At 38.3% G+C, this 18420-nt stretch overlaps 2 protein-coding genes across 3 annotated transcripts; one reads left to right on the top strand and one right to left on the bottom strand.

Moving 5' to 3' along the window:
• Nucleotides 1–1573: 1573 nt before the first annotated feature.
• Nucleotides 1574–2383, bottom strand: LOC134309140 (gap junction beta-4 protein-like). The gene has a single exon (XM_062990771.1). The coding sequence runs from the start codon at nt 2375–2377 to the stop codon at nt 1574–1576; it is 804 nt and encodes a 267-aa protein (XP_062846841.1). The 5' UTR covers nt 2378–2383.
• A 1633-nt stretch (nt 2384–4016) lies between these two features.
• zgc:91944 (uncharacterized protein LOC436941 homolog) lies at nt 4017–17522 on the top strand. 2 transcript variants are annotated; one of them, XM_062990769.1, is made up of 11 exons: nt 4017–4221; nt 4685–4798; nt 7666–8077; nt 9260–9345; nt 10049–10159; nt 11348–11473; nt 11721–11874; nt 15009–15091; nt 15190–15285; nt 15620–15738; nt 16113–17522. In XM_062990769.1, the coding sequence occupies exons 2-11, from the start codon at nt 4720–4722 to the stop codon at nt 16254–16256; spliced, it is 1410 nt and encodes a 469-aa protein (XP_062846839.1). In that variant the 5' UTR covers nt 4017–4221; nt 4685–4719; the 3' UTR covers nt 16257–17522. The 2 variants fall into 2 exon arrangements, with proteins under 2 accessions (XP_062846839.1, XP_062846840.1); XM_062990770.1 differs by lacking the exon at nt 11348–11473.
• The last annotated feature ends 898 nt before the right edge of the window (nt 17523–18420 follow it).

Raw genomic sequence — 18420 nt, 5'->3', positions numbered from 1 at the left:
TACTTAAATATCTGCAGAAATGTGAGGGGTGTACTCACTTTTGTGATACACTGTAGAAGATGACCAACTCAAACAGCAGCAATAGATGAGTGATCGTCTCTGACGTTACATCTACAAGCTGGACCAGCTAGGTAGGAGTGTCTAACAGAGTGGACAGTGAGTGGACACAGTATTTAAAAACTCCAGCAGCGCTGCTGTGTCTGATCCACTCATACCAGCACTAACACACTGGGGCCAGCTGTAGCCTAGTGGTTAAGGTACTGGACCAGTGATCAGAGGGTTGCTGGTTCAAGCCTCACCACTGCCAGGTTGCTGCTGTTGGGCCCTTGAGCAAGGCCCTTAACCCTCAATTGCTCATACTGTATACTGTAACTGTAATGTAAGTCGCTTTGGTAAAGGCATCTGCTAAATGCTGAAAATGTAAATGTAAATGTAACACACCACCACCATGTCAGTGTCACTGCAGTGCTGAGAATGATCCACCACCCAAAAAATACCTGCTCTGTGGTGGTCCTGTGGGGGTCCTGACCATTGAAGAACAGGATGAAAGCAGGCTAAAACTGTATGTAGAGAAACAGATGGACTACAGTCAGTAATTGTAGAACTACAAAGTGCTTTTATATGTTAAGTGGAGCTGATAAAATGGACACAAGGAGGTGGTTTTAATGCTATGGCTGATCAGTGTAGAATTTATTTACAACAGTGATGGACTGTGTTAGGTATCAATGTCACTTTTTGTCAGTTTAATAAAGATGAAAGACAATTAACAAATCACAGATTCTTCTTTTTCTTCTTTTTTTACTGCTGTCTCTTTATTTCCTAGTGTCCCAACTTTTTTTTTAAAAATTGGATGATTTGTGATATGATATTTAAGTATATATTACACATATTACATTTTGCATGCCACCACAAGCATGTCAGTCACACACACGCACACAACCACATATTGTACACAGAATATTTATGCTGCTTCTTACTTAAATGTTTTTATTGTATTAAAATTAAACACAACAAAACAAACATTTTATTTCATATTCATGTTTATGAGAAATCCAACAAATCCCAACAAATCAATCCTTTCCAACAAATCAATCAAGTGTCTATAGTGAAAAAGGTAAAATTAAATTAAATAAAAAGGTAAAATTGACAAATTTGTAGAGAAATTACTTTGTTTGATACTTAAAAGAAAAATATTTTTGCTTATGTCTGATTAGAAAGAAAATTTGTTTATGCAATCTCTGGTCAAACATGTCAAAGACATCCAAGAAGTGCAGGGTGTTTACAGTGTTGCTATTATGCCAAAGTGCAATATGAGAAATTAAATGCAAAATATATCAAATTATGTATGTATTCATTTTTAAATTAAATATAAAACAATACAGTAAACACTTAAATAATTACAAATAAAACAGTTTAAAGCAGTGTGTTAAAACATGATGTTTTTTTCCTCAATACATGACATTGGGCAAAAACAATAAAAAGTAATATTTGTTTTTCCTGTAGATCTTAAATGTAATATACACAATGTATGTTGGTCTTATAGTATCTTTGAGCACAGATTATAAGATGGTTATCAGTAAGCAGGAGCATTGATATCCTTTGCTGGAAGATGACAATTAGCTTGATCTAACAAAGAAGCTTCATGCATGTTATCTTGATTATGTTTGCTAGCCAGAGATGAGATAGTTACAAGCTGTCTGTCATGTTTGTTACGTTTGTGTGAGACAACACATTCATGGCACCGCTTACAAATAAGGTACAGTATCTCACACAGCGTCAGCAGGATGCAGACCAGGCTGACCACCACCAAAAAGATGGTGAAGATGCGCTTTTCTGTGGGCCGAGCAATGTAGCAGTCAGTCACTTGAGGGCAAGGAGCCTCACGGCATCTCACCAACAAAGGAAAGAAGTTGGCCTCATAGATGTAGAACACGAGAAAGATGAAGACGGCGTCCACTGCCATTTTGAATATGAGGCTAAACAGATATGTCCACCACAGTCCTCCTCGCTTCTTACTGGTGTCTTTGTAGAGATGGCTACAGCCCTCACCATACTTTAGTTGGTGCTTTCTCTCACGATCTTCCCTATATGCCACATGCAGGACCACCATGAGAGAAGGGCAGGTGACAAAGATGAGCTGCAGTGCCCACAGACGAGAGTGAGACACAGGGAAGAAGTGGTCATAGCAGACATTGTGGCAGCCTGGTTCCCGGGTGTTGCAGTCAAAGTCCTTTTGCTCGTCACCCCACACCTTCTCCGCAGCCACAAGTAGCACAAGCAGACGGAAGATGAACACTACCGACAGCCAGATGCGACCGAAAGCTGTCGAGTACTTATTAACGCCACTAACAAGACCCTGAAGAAAAGCCCAGTTCATTTTTTTTTTCAAAAAGTAAGAATACACAAGACTCCTAATCCTCTGTAAGCACTTAACACACTGTGTATGTACAACTGCCTGAGGTGTGTCACTTATTTCAGCTATTATGTGACTCAACTCAGTAAACATCATGGTGTGAGGGAGGGCAAGTGAAAGAGAGAGAGAGAGAGAGAGAGAGAGGGAGAGAGAACAAGGCAAAACCATTTTTTAACCCCTCTACCTCATCTGGTGAGTGTACCAAGTTTGGGTCTCCTGTTAATCCTTTTATTTGGAACACTTTGAAACACTTATATCCATTGCAGGGCAACACACTTACAGAAACACATACTGACTCATTACCACTCTAGGAGCAATTTTGAAGTAGCCATTTAACCTACTGCATGTTTTTCCACATGAGGTAAGACAAATCATCTCCACAAGCTGTGTCACCTGGACCCTTGACAGCTAAATAAAAAATTATGGCAGGCATTTTCCCTATAGTCCCTTTGACTCTCTGTTTACTTTACCCACTTTACCCACATTTACAGCATGAGTGTCTAACATATATTTTCCAGCAGATAGCTTTAGAGTACTGGCCACCTGGGTTTGGTACTTTGTATCTATGTGGGTTTGCTCCAGTAACCTTTTTGCCTTTATGCTTTAAAAGCTTTTGTGTTTTTATAACTGTTATGTTGTTGGTCACTTTTATAGTGTTGATGTTGCTGGTTACTTTTATAGTGTTGATGTAATTTATGTATTTTTGATAACTGTTATGTTGCTGGTCAAAATGCAGCTGCTCACCTCAGTCAAAATGCAGCTGCTCGCCTGATTTTCAACCAACCTAAACACTGCCACATCACCTCACTGCTGCGTTCTCTTCACTGGCTTCCTGTAGCTGCCCGCATTTTAAAACAATGTTGCTCGCCTGCAAAGCCAAAAATGGACCAGCCCCAAACTACCTTAAAGAACTCATCACACCTCGCTCTGTACCAAGCAACCTCCGAGCCTCTAGTCTCGCTCGCCTTAATCCTTCACCCAGAACTCGGAGAAGACACGCATCAAGGCCCTTTCTGTACTGGCACCCAAGTGGTGGAACGAATCTCCTCTGTCTGTCCCAACATTCGAGTCTCTCAGCATCTTTAAAAGATGATTAAAAACCCACCTCTTTACTAAACACTTAAGCTGAGAACATACTAACCCTCTTATTAATTTCTTACTTCCTAAAAAATGTACCAACAGGTTTTAGCAGATTTGTGTTTTTGAACTGTTGTCTACTTAAACTAGAGTAAGGAAATGTTTACTATGGAAGCACTTCTGTAAGTCGCTCTGAATAAGAGCATCTACTAAATGCCAAAAATGTAAATGTCAATGGTCACTTTTATAGTGTTGATGTAATTTTCATGTTTTGTGTTATGTTGCTGGACATTTTCAGTGTTAAAGTAATTTTCCTGTTTTGATAACTGCCATTTTATCTTTATTTCATAGTTCAGAATTAATTCATTATGTTTCATGCTACTAATAATGAAAGTTTATTCGTTTTTGCACTGTTTATTTGACAATAACAGTCTCCCTTGTTCTGGAATTGAGCACAGGAATCGACTTAGAATCTGACTCCGACTCGACTCCCTTCATTTGGAATCGAACACGAGTGGAAGTGAGAGGTCAGAGAGCGCAAAGGCGGCTGGCCGTGTACAAAAGCGATACAGTACTGCAGCATCCCAGGACAATGTGACCCTTTAACACCGGATCACCTTCATTAGCCAAGTGCAGCGACTCGGAGTCGGAGCAGAGCCGACTGAGCACAGCTATAACCCGGGGAGAACAGAGTCGATCAGTCCGGCTGCAGAATCCAGCAGCACGGCGAGGTAAGATTGCGCCTCTTTAGCACACATTGCTAGCACCAGTAACAGTTATCTTACGCCTTTAGCGATTTATTTAATCAGTTCAACTACCATTTCTGCTTTATACTCACTGTAATCCTTTTATAAAATGTGTATTTGCTTGTTTGCATTAGACACTATGAAGGAAGAAGTATAAGTGGCCTTGTGTGTGTGCTGCTGTGATTTGGAGCTGCCCCAGGTTATTTATTGAACTGCGCTAAGAGATTAAACGGGCACCAAAACAGAAAGTGCCGTGCCAGCCGCTAGCCTGCCTGCTAAAGCTAACCAGCCGCTACAAGCTAACTGCTCGAAAACTGCAGCAGCTGCAGAAACAGCAGCATGCGAGACGTGATTGTGCCTTATTATAACGTTTTGGAATGTAGTGCGTTTAACTTGTGCAGCTTGGATGAAGTTGTCAGGACTGATTTATGTCATTTCTATTTGGCAGGCGTGTCCTCGAGCCCCTGTGCTGAGTGGATCAACATGCGTCAGTGGAGTCTCCGTGCTGTGGCTCCGCGCGCAGAGCCGCTCCCCACGGGTCGCGTGTCCCCGCAGCTCTTAGGTAAAACTGCGCATGGCATGGGTTGCTTTGTGTCTTTGTAAAACTATTTTATGTATAAATACATTTTATTGCACCCTCGGGATTTTAAATGCATTACATTTCCTTTTATCAGACGCTTTTATCCAAAGCGATTTACAGTACTGACAGTATAGTTTCTAAGCAATTGAGGGTTAAGGACCTTGCTCAAGGGCCCAACAGTGGCAACCTGGCAGTGATGGGGCTTGAACCAGCAACCTTTTGATTACTAGTCCAGTACCGTAACCACTAGGCTACAACTATCCTACTATCCTACATGGCCAGTTGTATGTGACCATAAACTTGTTTGACAGCCCTTGTCAAAACTGAGAGCATTGGTGTGAAGTTCCCCCCTTTACCTATCCAACCATCAGCTCTTCTGGGAAAAGCTTTCAACAATACTTTGTAGTTTGCCTGTGGTAATTGTGTGCTAATTCATTGAAAAGAGAGAGGGTCTGACTCAGAGTCGATGTTCCAATTACTTTCTAAAAGTGTTAATTCAGGTATAGGTAAGGTTTGTGTGCAGGAGATCCAAACCAACCTTGTCAAAACCTTGTCTTTATAGATCTTGCTTTATGTGCTGGGGCACAATCATTCTGAAATAGGAAACGGCCTTCCCTAAAATGTTTAAACTATATAATTTATATTTTGACATGTGTTTGGCTAAACACATGAGTTCAGAGGTACAATGTTTTTTCTGTGAATGAATGAAAAAATCCTTTTTTTGTACAAGAAAAAAAGTCATAAATTTGTCCTGAACTTAAATATGTTGGATGAAAAGTCGAGGGCACTTTATGATAATAATAGTAATAATACAGTTTAATGTGGTCGTTCAAAACTTTTAATGCCATTTTGCTTTCCTGGCATGACATCCAAATTCCTTGGTAGTAGTTTTGAATGACTGTGCTTGTTTTGTTTGGGTTTACAGTGCAAAAACACTTGTAATTATTTTCTGCCCTCTAGTGTACGTGGACGGAACATCAAATTGAGACACAAGGCCAACGTTTACCTAAACAACAATAGTCTAACATTACTTTGAACTAGGAGCTTGTTTATTGCTAAGCACTAATATGTTTTGATGGCAGGTGGGAAGTATTGTAGGGACTTACTAAGGTATATTTAATATTTTTTTAAGTAAATAGAGATACATTTTAGACATATTATATGGCCAGTGATAGCTCAGTGGTTAAGGTACTGGACTAGTAAACAGAAGGTTGCCGGTTCAAGCCCCACCACCACCAAGTTGCCACTGTTGGGTCCCTGAGCAAGGCCCTTAACCCTCAGTTGCTCATTGTGTTCAGCTCATTGTGTAAGTCGCTTTGGATAAAAGCGTTTGCTAAATGCTGAAAATGTAAATATTAAATAGAGATGCATTTTAGTTTTTTAGAAACATTAAATAATAAATAATGCATTTTGTGCATATTACACTTAGATGCATTTTAGGCATATTAACTAGGAATGTAACATGTTTTTAGACATTAAACAGAAATGTATTTTTTAGGCATATCAGTCAAGGTTGTGTTTTAAGACTTTATGGAATTTTATTGAGACATGTGTTTTTAGATGTTTGAAGTTTTTGGTGATATTTCTGTTTAATATTCCAAAAAGCTTCTCTCTGACAAGTCTAAAAATAACAATTTCTAAAAACGCAGCCCTTATTAATGTTGTGGACATATTTACTCAGAGATGAGGTTTTGGGCACAATAAAAAATTATGCATTTTGGGCATATTGCAAAGGAATGTGTTTTAAGGCATATTACATAGGGATAATGTTGTGGACATATTTGCACGTAGATGAGGTTTTGGGCACAAAAAGTTATGCATTTTGGGCATATTGCAAAGGAATGTGTCTTAAGGCATATTACATAGGGATATGTTTTAGGCATATTAAATATAAATAATGTTTCTAGGCAATTGTAGCCTAGTGGTTAAGGTACTGGGCTAGTAATTCCAAGGTTGCTGGTTCAAGCCCCACCACTTCCATGTTGTCGCTGTTGGGCCCTTGAGCAAGGCCCTTAACACTCAATTGCTATTGTAAGTCACTTTGGATAAAAGTGTCTGCTTAATGCAGAAAATGTAAATGTTTTATAACGTATTAAATAGGGAAGTGTTGAATGCATCTAATTTGTATGTGTTTTTTAAGGGTTCATGTTAAAAAGTGTGTTTTTCAGGATATCGTGTGTTTTTCAGGATATCAATTATAGGTGCTTATTATGTTCTGTAGATGCATTTTTTGGGTTATTAAATAGTAATGCATTTTTGAGCATGTTAATTAGAAATAACTTTTTGGCCATATTATATAGAAACATGTTTTAGGGCAAATAAAGTAGAGATGGATTTAAGACATTAAATAAAGATGCACTTTTCAGGGTATTAAATAGAGATGTTTTTTTTTTGTCATATAACATTATTAGTGTAGTAAATGTAGTGATTATTAGAGAGTTATATTATGAGCAGAGTTTTATACTGGAAAATGATGCAAATCAATATCCACATCATTAAAAATGTGTTTAACATGGAGTCAGATTACAAAATGACATTAAACAGCCTCCATTTGTGATTTATGTGTGTGTATGTGTGATGCATAATGTTTATGATTTAAATTATATAGATGCAAAAAAGTTTTTTGTGTTTAGAACGACAGCACTTTCTGAATGTGTCGGAACAGTTTATGCGCATGCACACTGAGGATGTAAGGGTGAAACTCAAAGCAACACTCTCACTGAGGTTTTACTTTAGCTTCAATCTCACTTTAAATTAAGCATCAGGGGTTGAAAATAAATTTAAATGACATTTTTTTTGCCCATAAACTGATTGCAGCTGCAGCATGACTCAGTTGGCTCTTCTTGCAGATGCCAGGATGGAGTGTTGTGATGTGGAGCCACGCTACACAATTGAGCAGATCGACTTGCTTCAGCGACTGAGATTGTCTGGCTTGACCAAACCTCAGATCCTTCAGGCGTTGGAGTCTCTGGAGAGACTGGATCCAGAGCACCGTGCACCTTTCTGTGACAATCACTCAGCCCCTGCCAGGGCACCTACCTCTGCAGCTCCGGCTGCACCCTCCTCCTCATCGTCCTCTTCCTCCTCCCTCACATCAGCTACCACTCAGACCCCTGTCCTTGATGCTGCACTGTCACCCAGCAACAGCTACGATGCCTCGTCCCCACCCTTGTACCCACATGGTGGGGTTCAAAGGGCATTTGCTTATGACCTGCCTGAAGAGGAGTGGGATCTGGAGGAGAAGGTTGAGGAGTATATGAGGTATCTGATAGTTGTGCTAATAGTTTGTATAAAGTCATGAGGAAGAAGGTGATTAGTATAATGACAGATAAAGGCACAGAATGTCCCTGAGGGAATTGTGTAAATTTTAGAAAGATACAGGCCTTTTAGAAGTGGGTCAGGTGAGCAGTGAGGGAGGGTAGATGGTTTTTACAGCTCTGTTAACAACACTCATAGCAGAGTGATAGGCACCAATAATAATAATAGTTTGAAGTAGATTAAATGTGTTTATTTATAATCACTTATAATACTTGTATATATATATATATATATACACACACACACACGAGGGATCTTCAAAAATGTTCTGCACTTTTATATTTTCGTTGAAAATGGTGAGGGTGGGAGGAGTAGTAATTGGTCGTGTCTGAGAGAGAGCTTATATAGGATTTAGTGCCATCAAATTTCCACCTTTTTGGACACTCAAAGAAGCTTTAAGGGAAACAAGATTTTCATGTGATGATGTGAAAGCAGCGGTGCATCAGTGGCTACTCGCTCAACCAAAAACATTTTAAAAGTTGGTATGACGCTGGGAAAAATGCATCGGAAGGTGACTGTGTAGAAAAGTGATGTAATTTGTTTTTTAAATTCTTAATTATTAGAGTTTTAAAAGTGCAGAAACTTTTTGAAGAACCCTCGTATATGTATATACATGTTCTAATGCTGAGAAATATAAATAAGTATGATTTTTTCAAAATAGTTTTTACTACTACAGCTATTTTACAGTGGTTTTCTTCCATACCTGTTTTGGCAATTTGTTGTAGTAGTAGTAGCCACTGAATAATTAAAATGCAGAATATTGCAGCACTTGTTAATATGTGCAAGCCTTTAAAACCACATTAGGAAAGGCTATTTTTGCCATGTTGCTATGGGAGAAAATATCCCAAAGCGACTTAAACTGTTTACTGAGCGCTATCTATATACAGTAATTAGATTTTGTATGTCATGAATAATGATTTATCATCTAACTAGTGTTGTATGTTGATAATGTAGCATAATAGTACTGTTATTACACTGGTATATTCACACCACACAGCAATGTATTGAGGCTTGAAACAATTGCCATGGTGATGGATTCAGATATTGTAGTTCATGTGGTATTAATATGGGTGCTGCTGTGTATGTAATGCGCCATTCTGATGTATGGCTGTGTTTGGGTTTTAGGAGGGACAGTAACCTGGTGAAGGAGGAGATCAAGGCTTTTCTCAACAACAGAAGGATTTCTCAGGCTATTGTTGGACAAGTCACAGGTACTCAGCCCAGCTTCCATCTGCTCACACTGAATTTACCATCATTTTTATATCTACCGTATTCCAAACAAAAGGCTTTTCTCTGTATTTTCCCCCAATTGTCTCCCCAATTGTCTCCCCAATCTAGTATCAAATTACCCTGATTGCATTAGGCTTCACCTTCACAGATACAACCCTCCACTGCTTTGCAACTGATACACACCCCCTCCGACACGTGATCAGTACTGACTGCCTCTTTTCACCTGAACGAGGCGAGTTCATATGCGGACCCCTGGTCCGGCTTACCAACCCTGTGAACAGCAGCCAATCGTTGTTCATGTGGCCACCCAGCCCAGAAGGATGGCAGAGCTGAGATTTGATACGATGTATTTGAAATCCCAGTTTTGGTGTGCTAGTGTGTTTTACAGCTGCGCCACCTAAGCGGGCCTATTCTATTCCAAACAAAAGTTGATTTGAATAAACCACGAAAAATACAAACCCACTTTTAAAAATTTTAAGAAAGGAGGAAAAATAGTATTTATTTATTTGATTTTTATTTATTTATTTCATTTTTGTGTTTATTGATTTCATTTTAATTTAATTTATTTATTAGATTTGTATTTATTTAGTTCATTTCGTCATTAAGGATACATTTTATCAGTTATGTTTTGTGAGCAGTCTGTTCTGCCAGCTCTGCTTCATTCACACATGTTCACTTTTGTAGGTATCAGTCAAAGCTACATTTCTCAGTGGCTACTGCAGCAAGGCTTGGAGATGAGTGACTCCAAGCGCAGGACCTTCTATCGCTGGTACCTTTTAGAGCGCAACAGCCCAGGTGAGCACAGGTGCACTGATAAGCACAGAAGCTTAAATTTATTAACAAATCCAGATTAGGACATAAAATTTAAAAGCTGCCTTATGCTACTTTTCAGTGGAATATGTGCTTCAGATGAGTGGAACCAAGGCTGTTTAGTAAAGTTTGATAAAGATCTTAAATCTTCATCCTCATCCACAGCGATTGGATGATAAATTGCACAGCTAAGAGATGAGTACATGGATAAGCATGATTAAAGTCATGTGTTGAATATTTGGGTAGATTTACTATTTGATTTTCAATCTGGTCCCTCCTTTTTGTCTGTAAAAGAACAATACATGATTGTCTCTACACTATCATGGTAGTTTATCAGCATTGTTCAGTTAATGCTCTTAGTCAAAAAGGTAATTTAAATTGATTTGTAACAGCTGATGGTTAAGATTTGAAATGAGGACAGCTTTGGATATCACACATGCACCTAGTCAGTGTTTTCAGTGGAAAAATCTTTGGGCCACCCTCCGAAGCACTTTTGCAATGGTCTTTGGCATGCTTGATTATTAAAAGTATTTCTGAAGGAGATTCTATTTATGTTATACTCACTTCCATGCTTATTTTACATGCATTACATGGTCCTTGAGGGCTTATAACTCTTTAAAAAGTATGGTCCTATAAAAAGTCTTTTCACTAATGAAATTGATTTGCCTTTTTTCATAATATTAAGTTAATGTTTGATTTGGCAAAGCATATACAGTATATGTGCACAGTTTTGAAAATTGTAGATAAAAGCTTGTCACCCAGCCAAAACAGCCATCTACTTACATTAAAGCAGTTAACATGACAGAGGTTAAGGGGCTAATACATTAATGCAGAGTTTGGACGAAGCCCTCTGGGACTATTTGCCTTCTCCCGCTTTACCCCTTCACTAGTGCATTATAAGCCTCAGTTCTGATCCTGGGCCTGGAACTTGCTGGTTTTCGTATTGCCTTTGCGACACCTAACAGTACTAACAAAGCTTGAAGCATGTCACTTTGTAATACTCTGCAATGCTGCAGTATTGAGCATGTATCTGCACACGAACTCCCTCGGGTTATAAACATTTTTAGCACAAATTGGATCGATCAGATCATTTTACTACGCCTATGAATCAGTGTTGGACTTTGGAAACAACTTTAGTTAACACAGTTTTCTGATTGCCTGAATGGCCTGAAGGGTTCAGATGGAGTGAAAACCAGCATGCTCAGGGCCCCAGGAGCAGGACAGAGACCCCCTGGAGTAGACAGAGAGAACTACTGATGCACCTGCTCCCTTGGTATTCTGCACAGCAGGTCCAGCAAGGTAAACAGCATGCTGCAGGGTAGTCACACTAATGCACCCATTTATTGCTTTTGAAGTTTAATGAAAGACAGTGAATGCCCCAGTCAACATTCCTATATATACTGATTTATTGATTCATTCTGATTTAATATTTATCAGCTAGGCACATTCCATTTTCTCCTATATTTACTCTTGTATTAGAAACCCCTGTAAAGCACTTCATGGTATTTTATGGTTTTTACATTGAGTCTGTGTAAAATGTCTTCAGGTGCTACTCTTTCAATGCGTTCTATGGTTAAAGAAGAACCTGACTGGAGGGTTGCTGGTTGCCAAGGAGACAGGGCAGCTGTGGGTGGGCCTTTCAGACTGAGGAGGGGCAGCCGCTTCACCTGGAGAAAAGAATGCCAGTCAATCATGGAGAGGTAGGCTAATCCCAAACTGGGTATAAGGCAGTTGTCCCCAACCACTGAAGTCATTTATTACTGGGCCACACTGAAAAAATAAACGATTAGAGATTGCTACAAGAGCAAGTAAATTTCCAATACTTTTCGGTTGTTATTGTCCCCAGTCATCACTAGGTGGAAGCAGTGTCTCCTTGCAGCAAAAAAAAGCTCAGGATTCACACTGATTTTCCATTCTACAGTTATTCTATTTTAAATCCCTCCGCCCCCACCTGTCCGTGAAATGATATCATATATGGTATAAGGTACATAAATAAGATTTTAGGTTGATATTTGAAAAACATTTGGGCCTGTTATTCTGTTAACAGCGAAATATCTTCAAAATGTTTGTCTGACACTGAAGCAAAAAAATGAATTATTATTGAAATGCAGCCAAATCTTCTGAGAAACATTTATAACACTATTACTAAGGTACTGCTCACAAAAACCTTATTCAGATTGCAACACATGGTGAAGAGAGCATCATGGTTTGGAAATGTTCTGCTGCCTTAGGGCTTGGGCAGCATGAAGTCACTGAAGAAATAATACACCGAAAATTGTTTAATTTTAAAGAAGAACCTCGGGGTTAGATGATGCATCAAGACTTTTTTCAAAGTATATTAATGCATAGTATAAAAACATATGAGGGTTTTTCAAAAAGTTTCAGCACCTTTTAACTCTCTTTATCAAGAATTTCAAAACCAAATAACGTCACTTTTCTACACAGTCACCTTCTGATGCATTTACCCCAGTGGCGTACCAACTTTTTAATGCTCAGCAAAAATGTTTTTGGTTGAGCGCGTAGCCACTGATGCACCTCTGCTTTCAAATCCGGACTATAAGCGTCTTTCAGACACGACCAATAACTACTCCTCCCGCTCTCACTGTTTTCAACTAAAATATAAAAGTCGGAAACTTTTTGAAGATCCCTCATATTATTAAAGCAGTATCAGAATGATTTAAAAAGAAGAAGACATGTTTTGGAATGACAGCTCTTAACCCAATTTAAATGCTGTGGCATGAGCTAAAGGGGGCTGTTCATGCAAAAAAGCTCAGAATGGTCTAAATTTCCTCCTCACTACTGTTCAAGACTTATTAACAGCTACAAGTAACATGTTGATAAAAGTTTTTTACTTTTTACTTTCAGTTAGTACTGTGAGTAATAAATGAATGAAATAGTATTATTCTGTATCAGTTTAGTCAGAATATGTTTGTCACACATGCCATGGGCACTGATGCACACCCCAGACCTTGACAGATGTTGGCTGTTGCACATGCAATCATAATCAGAAAATATTTAAATGCCCCTGGGTGGTACAGTAATCTAATGTGCTAGCCCAACACAACTGAGATCAGAGTTTGAATCTCAGCTGTGCTATTGACCAGCCAAGCACATGACACACAAATGGTTGTGTTTAATTAGAGAGGAGGGACAGTGGTCGAGAAGGGATTTCTTGCTGGTATCAAGTATAAAAAATGGATTCACCAAAGGCTCAGTCTTTGCAAGCGAAGGTGGGTGGTGGCTGTCCGCTTTGTGCCAAATATCATGAGAGATTTGTCAAATAGTTCAGAAAGAACACTTCTCAATGCAAGACTGCAAATAATTTAGGTCTTGTACCATCCCATCTGCTGTACATAAAAATGAAATCTGGAGAAATCTTAGTCCCTTTAGGGCAAGGCTGGAAACCACAGTTAAATGTGCATAACTTTTTGAAACCTCAGACAACATTGCATAAGAAACCACGATGCTACAATGAAAAATATTGCCACATGGGCTTTGGGAGCACTTTGGAAACCCATTGTCACACGGTTTGTCATTGAAAGCAGAAATACATCCAGAAACTGTTATTACGCAAAGAGAAAGTAATACATAAATTCTATACAGATTTTTCATTTCTCTGTACCACTTCTCTAAAATGATAAGACACGATCATAAAACCTTAGGTTCCACACTAAATCCTCTAAAATTGCACACTCGCACTCTCTATAGCAAAAAATTCCCCTGCTGTTCTTAAAGTGACAGTCATTAATTATCATGTTAAACAACATGACTACTCTAATATTAACAAATGTCGTCTTCACATGCAAACAAAATATTCAAATACAAGCACAACATATGTATATGATTATCTAGAGGCAAAAATGACCATCCAGACTGTTATGGTGCATTAGCCAACATCTGTCATGGTCTGGGTGGCATCAGTGCCCATAGCATGTATAAAGGTATCATTAATGTACAGGCAATATACTGGAATTATGCTATCATCAAGGTGACATTTTTCTCAGAAAGTGCATGGTTATTTTAGCAAGAAAATGCCAGGCCTCATTCTGCATGCGCTACAACAGTGCAGTGTTGACAGTGAGACATGTTGACAGCTGAGTATTGAGCAAAAAGAGGCAACAATTCCACTTGCAAAACTGCAACAATTAGTGTCCTTAGTTGCACAACAATTAAGAAGTATAATTGCAAAAATAGGTGTAAAAAAATGTCTCTGTCCTATTTTAAGTGTGTTGCAGACCTCAGATTTTATATAAATTTATATTTACAAAAAACAAATAAATTGTTCACTGAAAACATTGAGGCTAGCTTTCTGTCATGAATCATTAATTTTTTTATTGCATTTTATAAGATCCAAGTTCCAATTTTTATGAAAATGTGGTATTTATTTGTGACTCTGATTGTGCTATCTAGTTCCTAACTTTCTAATATGCTATTTTATCTGTATTTCAAATTACAGTTTGAAATATTTCTCTAAACTTAACACAAGACAAATGAATAGACTAAACCTGGCTTTTCTGGCTGTAGAACCAAAACCAAGATTTTGGTTAATATAGTCGAACCTTGTGCATGTTGCTGGTAATAGTCCGTCACTAGAGGGCCTATGAACACAGCTGGAATGCATAGTAGTACACTAACCAACTGAATGAATATACGACATAGGGTTGGTGTGAAGGAACACCAGTGTCTCGTCCAACACCATCACCTAAACATAGTGTACTTGGTCCATGTATTAAAGGGGTTTGGAGAAAAATAGCATAAATAAATGATTAATTTTTTTATTTATAATTTATTGTTTTGTAATAATCCTGCCTCAAATTGTTTGCTTCTTTTTCAGTTTCTTTATAGAGAATCAGTACCCAGATGAAGCTAAACGAGAGGAGATTGCTAATGCCTGCAACTCAGTTATCCAAAAACCAGGTAAGCAGTCTTTTGCATTTTTTCATCTGTAGATCACAAGCACATTTGCAAGTACTGTTTGTAATAATGTTGCCTTATTGTGGAAAATACTGTTCTAGGTTGCAAACTTTCAGAATTTGAGAGAGTCACTGCACTTAAAGTGTACAACTGGTTCGCAAACCGCAGGAAGGAGATGAAGAGACGTGCAAACATTGGTAGGTTGGCCTGTAGTTTTTTTTTTTTAAATAAGTTTGACTTTATTTAGTCCTTGTTTACAATCAAAATAATTAAGTACAGTTAAGCACATGAACAGCTTCACTTCAAAGTGACTAAATCACAGGTTTCATTATCATATCTACACAGGTTCAGGTACATTGTGTTTATTGACAAAAAAAATCACAAAACAGCAAAACGTTACTGTATTGTTACATTTTCCTTTTTTTTGGACATCTGTATAAGTAACAAAAGATTTATAGCAAATTGGGTAATACTAAAATAAATGCAAGATATCCTGTTATTACACTTTACCATCTTATCTGGCCTACCCAGAGGCTGCTATTCTTGAAAGCCATGGTATAGAGGTGCCAAGCCCCAGCTGTCATTCGAATGGTGAAGAGATTGAGAGCCAGGAGTATGGAGATCAGGTTGTGCAGCGATTCCCTGATCAGGTAAGAGATCTATAACCCCAAATCAGAAAAAAGTTGAGACAGTATGAAAAATGCTAATAAAATAAAACCACAGTTTCTTACATTTACTTTGACTTTTATTTCATTGCAGACAGTAGAAATGCAAGATATTTCATGTCTCGTTAGGTCAGATTTGTGTTATTTGTTAATATACATCCATTCCTGCATTTCTGGTCTAAAAAAGTTAGGATGAGGCAATTTAGGGCTAGTAATGAGGTGAATAAAAACCTAATATAATGATGTGATTTCATTATGATTTTATGAGATAGTTAATGGGCAGAGGATACATACTCTATCCAAATCAGTGTGTAGCATTTATTGCCCTGTGAAAGTGAACAAATTGTCTTTGTACACAGGAAGAGCTTTCTCAGAGAAAATTAAGTGAGCTAGATGGAGCCACGATGCCTGCTGTGGAAGTAGTGCCTCTTTCAAGCCCCACTGCTCAAAATGTGGATCAGAAGAGGGAGGAATCAAAAAGAGAAGCTGCTGACGAGGAGTGAGCATCAGGAAGAGTCTGCTTTTAATTTTAGTGGCTTACGACTGAGCCACTAACCTTCACTCCAGATATCTGAGGATGACGTCTGAGTCTGGCCAGAGACCGACATTTCTGATGCCTTTAGTATTAGTGAGGCAATTGTATGTATCTACATTAACCATGCTTGTAGTAATGGCAATATTTATCTCTATACACTATTGTGCATTCCACAACGGTCTTGCATCTTTAAGAGTATGGTGCAAAATAATAACCCTTGACCTCATGCTAAAGCCTGTTTTTCATCTCTTCATACGTTTAGTGTTTAACAGATTAACAAACTACAGAAACCTCATACAAACAGAATGAGGCAGTGTTAAGAGGAACCTGCAGGTCAGGTGTTTGGGGGCGATTATGGGATGTGCCAGTTTTGTTGGTGCTTAGGCAAAATTAGACAGTGTTGAGCTTTCTTTATTCATATGCAATAGTTCTCATGTGGTATAGGACAGTTATACAACCTGAACATTATCTCAGGTAAAGACACATGTAACAAAGGGATGGAAAGCCCCATATTCACTAAAAATCAGTAATATCACCTCTAAACTTAAGTGTTGGTTATAGTTTTATGTACATGTATGTACTTGCCATATTTTGTCTGTTTTGTCTGTCTTTGTTCTTTATTTTTAGTAAGCAAAGCTAACAGAATTACTTAGTTGTAAGTATGATCTAGCCATAATACCTAAAGATCAGGATTTTTTAATCTCTTTTTAATATTAACCACTACTTCAAGCCTATCTGTACAGTCATTAAAGATACTCTAATGTATGACTGGTGTTTGGGCTCTAAATTTTATTTTATTATTATTATTTTTTATCTTTATGGTTTGCTATAAGCACCATTATTCCTTTTATAAGCTAAAGCAGTATGTATAAACATGTATTCATAAAGTTAGAATCTAATGCAAAATGATGCTTTCAGGTGGATAATCCACTGTTTTCTCTCTGCCTCTCAGAAGCCAAAGCTTTGCCCCAGTATTCGAATCATTCTGTAGGTATAAGTGGTTACATGATGATGAGTTTAAGAAAATGTGTGTACTTAAATAGTGCTCTTAAGTGTGGAAAGATTTGTAGCTATAATCTTTTAAGCCAAGCAGTGTTTGCACGCTGTTAGGATCTCTCTCTCTCTCTCTCTCTCTCTCTCTCTCTCTCTCTCTCTCTCTCTCTCTCTCTCTCTCTCTCTCTCTCTCTGTCTACAATTTCCTAATGACTTAATTAAAACTATTATACAAACATTATCTTGTCTTATGGATTTTTTTATTTATTTATGCATTTTCTCCCAATTTAGCATAGTCAGTTTGTCCTCAGCTGCTGGGGAGCTCCTGATTGCAGTTGAGGTGGGTATATTGCTCATGCCTCCTCCAGCCCGGGTGCAGCCTTTTGCGGAACCCTTTTTCACCCATGCACTTTGCACAGGCGCCTCTCTATCTGCTAATCAGATTCCTTACACAGTGTTTGAAGACCCCACCCAAATCGAGGAGTTCAGAATATCGGTGCTGGTGTGCTAGCGGAATATCCTGCTGGGCCACCTGTCAACTTTTTAAAACATTGCATGGACATGTCTTATTTTATTATATACCATGAGAAGTAATATTTTTATCAACATTTTATCTGACCATCACAAAAGTCTAACGGTCGCTTGTAGACTATTAGAATACCCTCATGAATATTTTGTTTTTAAAGTGTTATCATAAATATGAATACCTGCAAGGCGTTTGGGTGGCGCATTGGTAATTGGTACTTACCAAACCAACTACTGCTAGGATTCAGGTTTTGAATCCCCAGCAGTGCTATCAGCCGGTAAGGCGACTACATACAGACACGATTGGCTGGGGTGTGTTGCTGCATCGTACCCAGTGATTCTGGGAAGCTGGACCTACCATGACGCTGACCAGGATAAAGCAGTGGTAAAACATGCATGTATGTTACTAAACTTAAATTTTTTTCATTGTGGATATTATAAATACTGTCTCTCAAGATTGAGTGTTCAAATTAATTAAAAAGGAATTACAGCAAAATAAATGCACATTTTGTCCAAATAATTGTGAATAATGAAAATGCATAAGAAAGAAATGTGTGGGTATCTTGCTTTGCCATGAATTGGTGCCCTGTCCAAAGTGTATTCCTTACTTGCAC

Source organism: Trichomycterus rosablanca, chromosome 2 (assembly GCF_030014385.1).
Source record: "Trichomycterus rosablanca isolate fTriRos1 chromosome 2, fTriRos1.hap1, whole genome shotgun sequence".
Lineage (NCBI taxonomy): Eukaryota > Metazoa > Chordata > Actinopteri > Siluriformes > Trichomycteridae > Trichomycterus > Trichomycterus rosablanca.
Note: the sequence above shows the minus strand (reverse complement) of the source record. Positions and strands in the feature narration are given on the sequence as shown.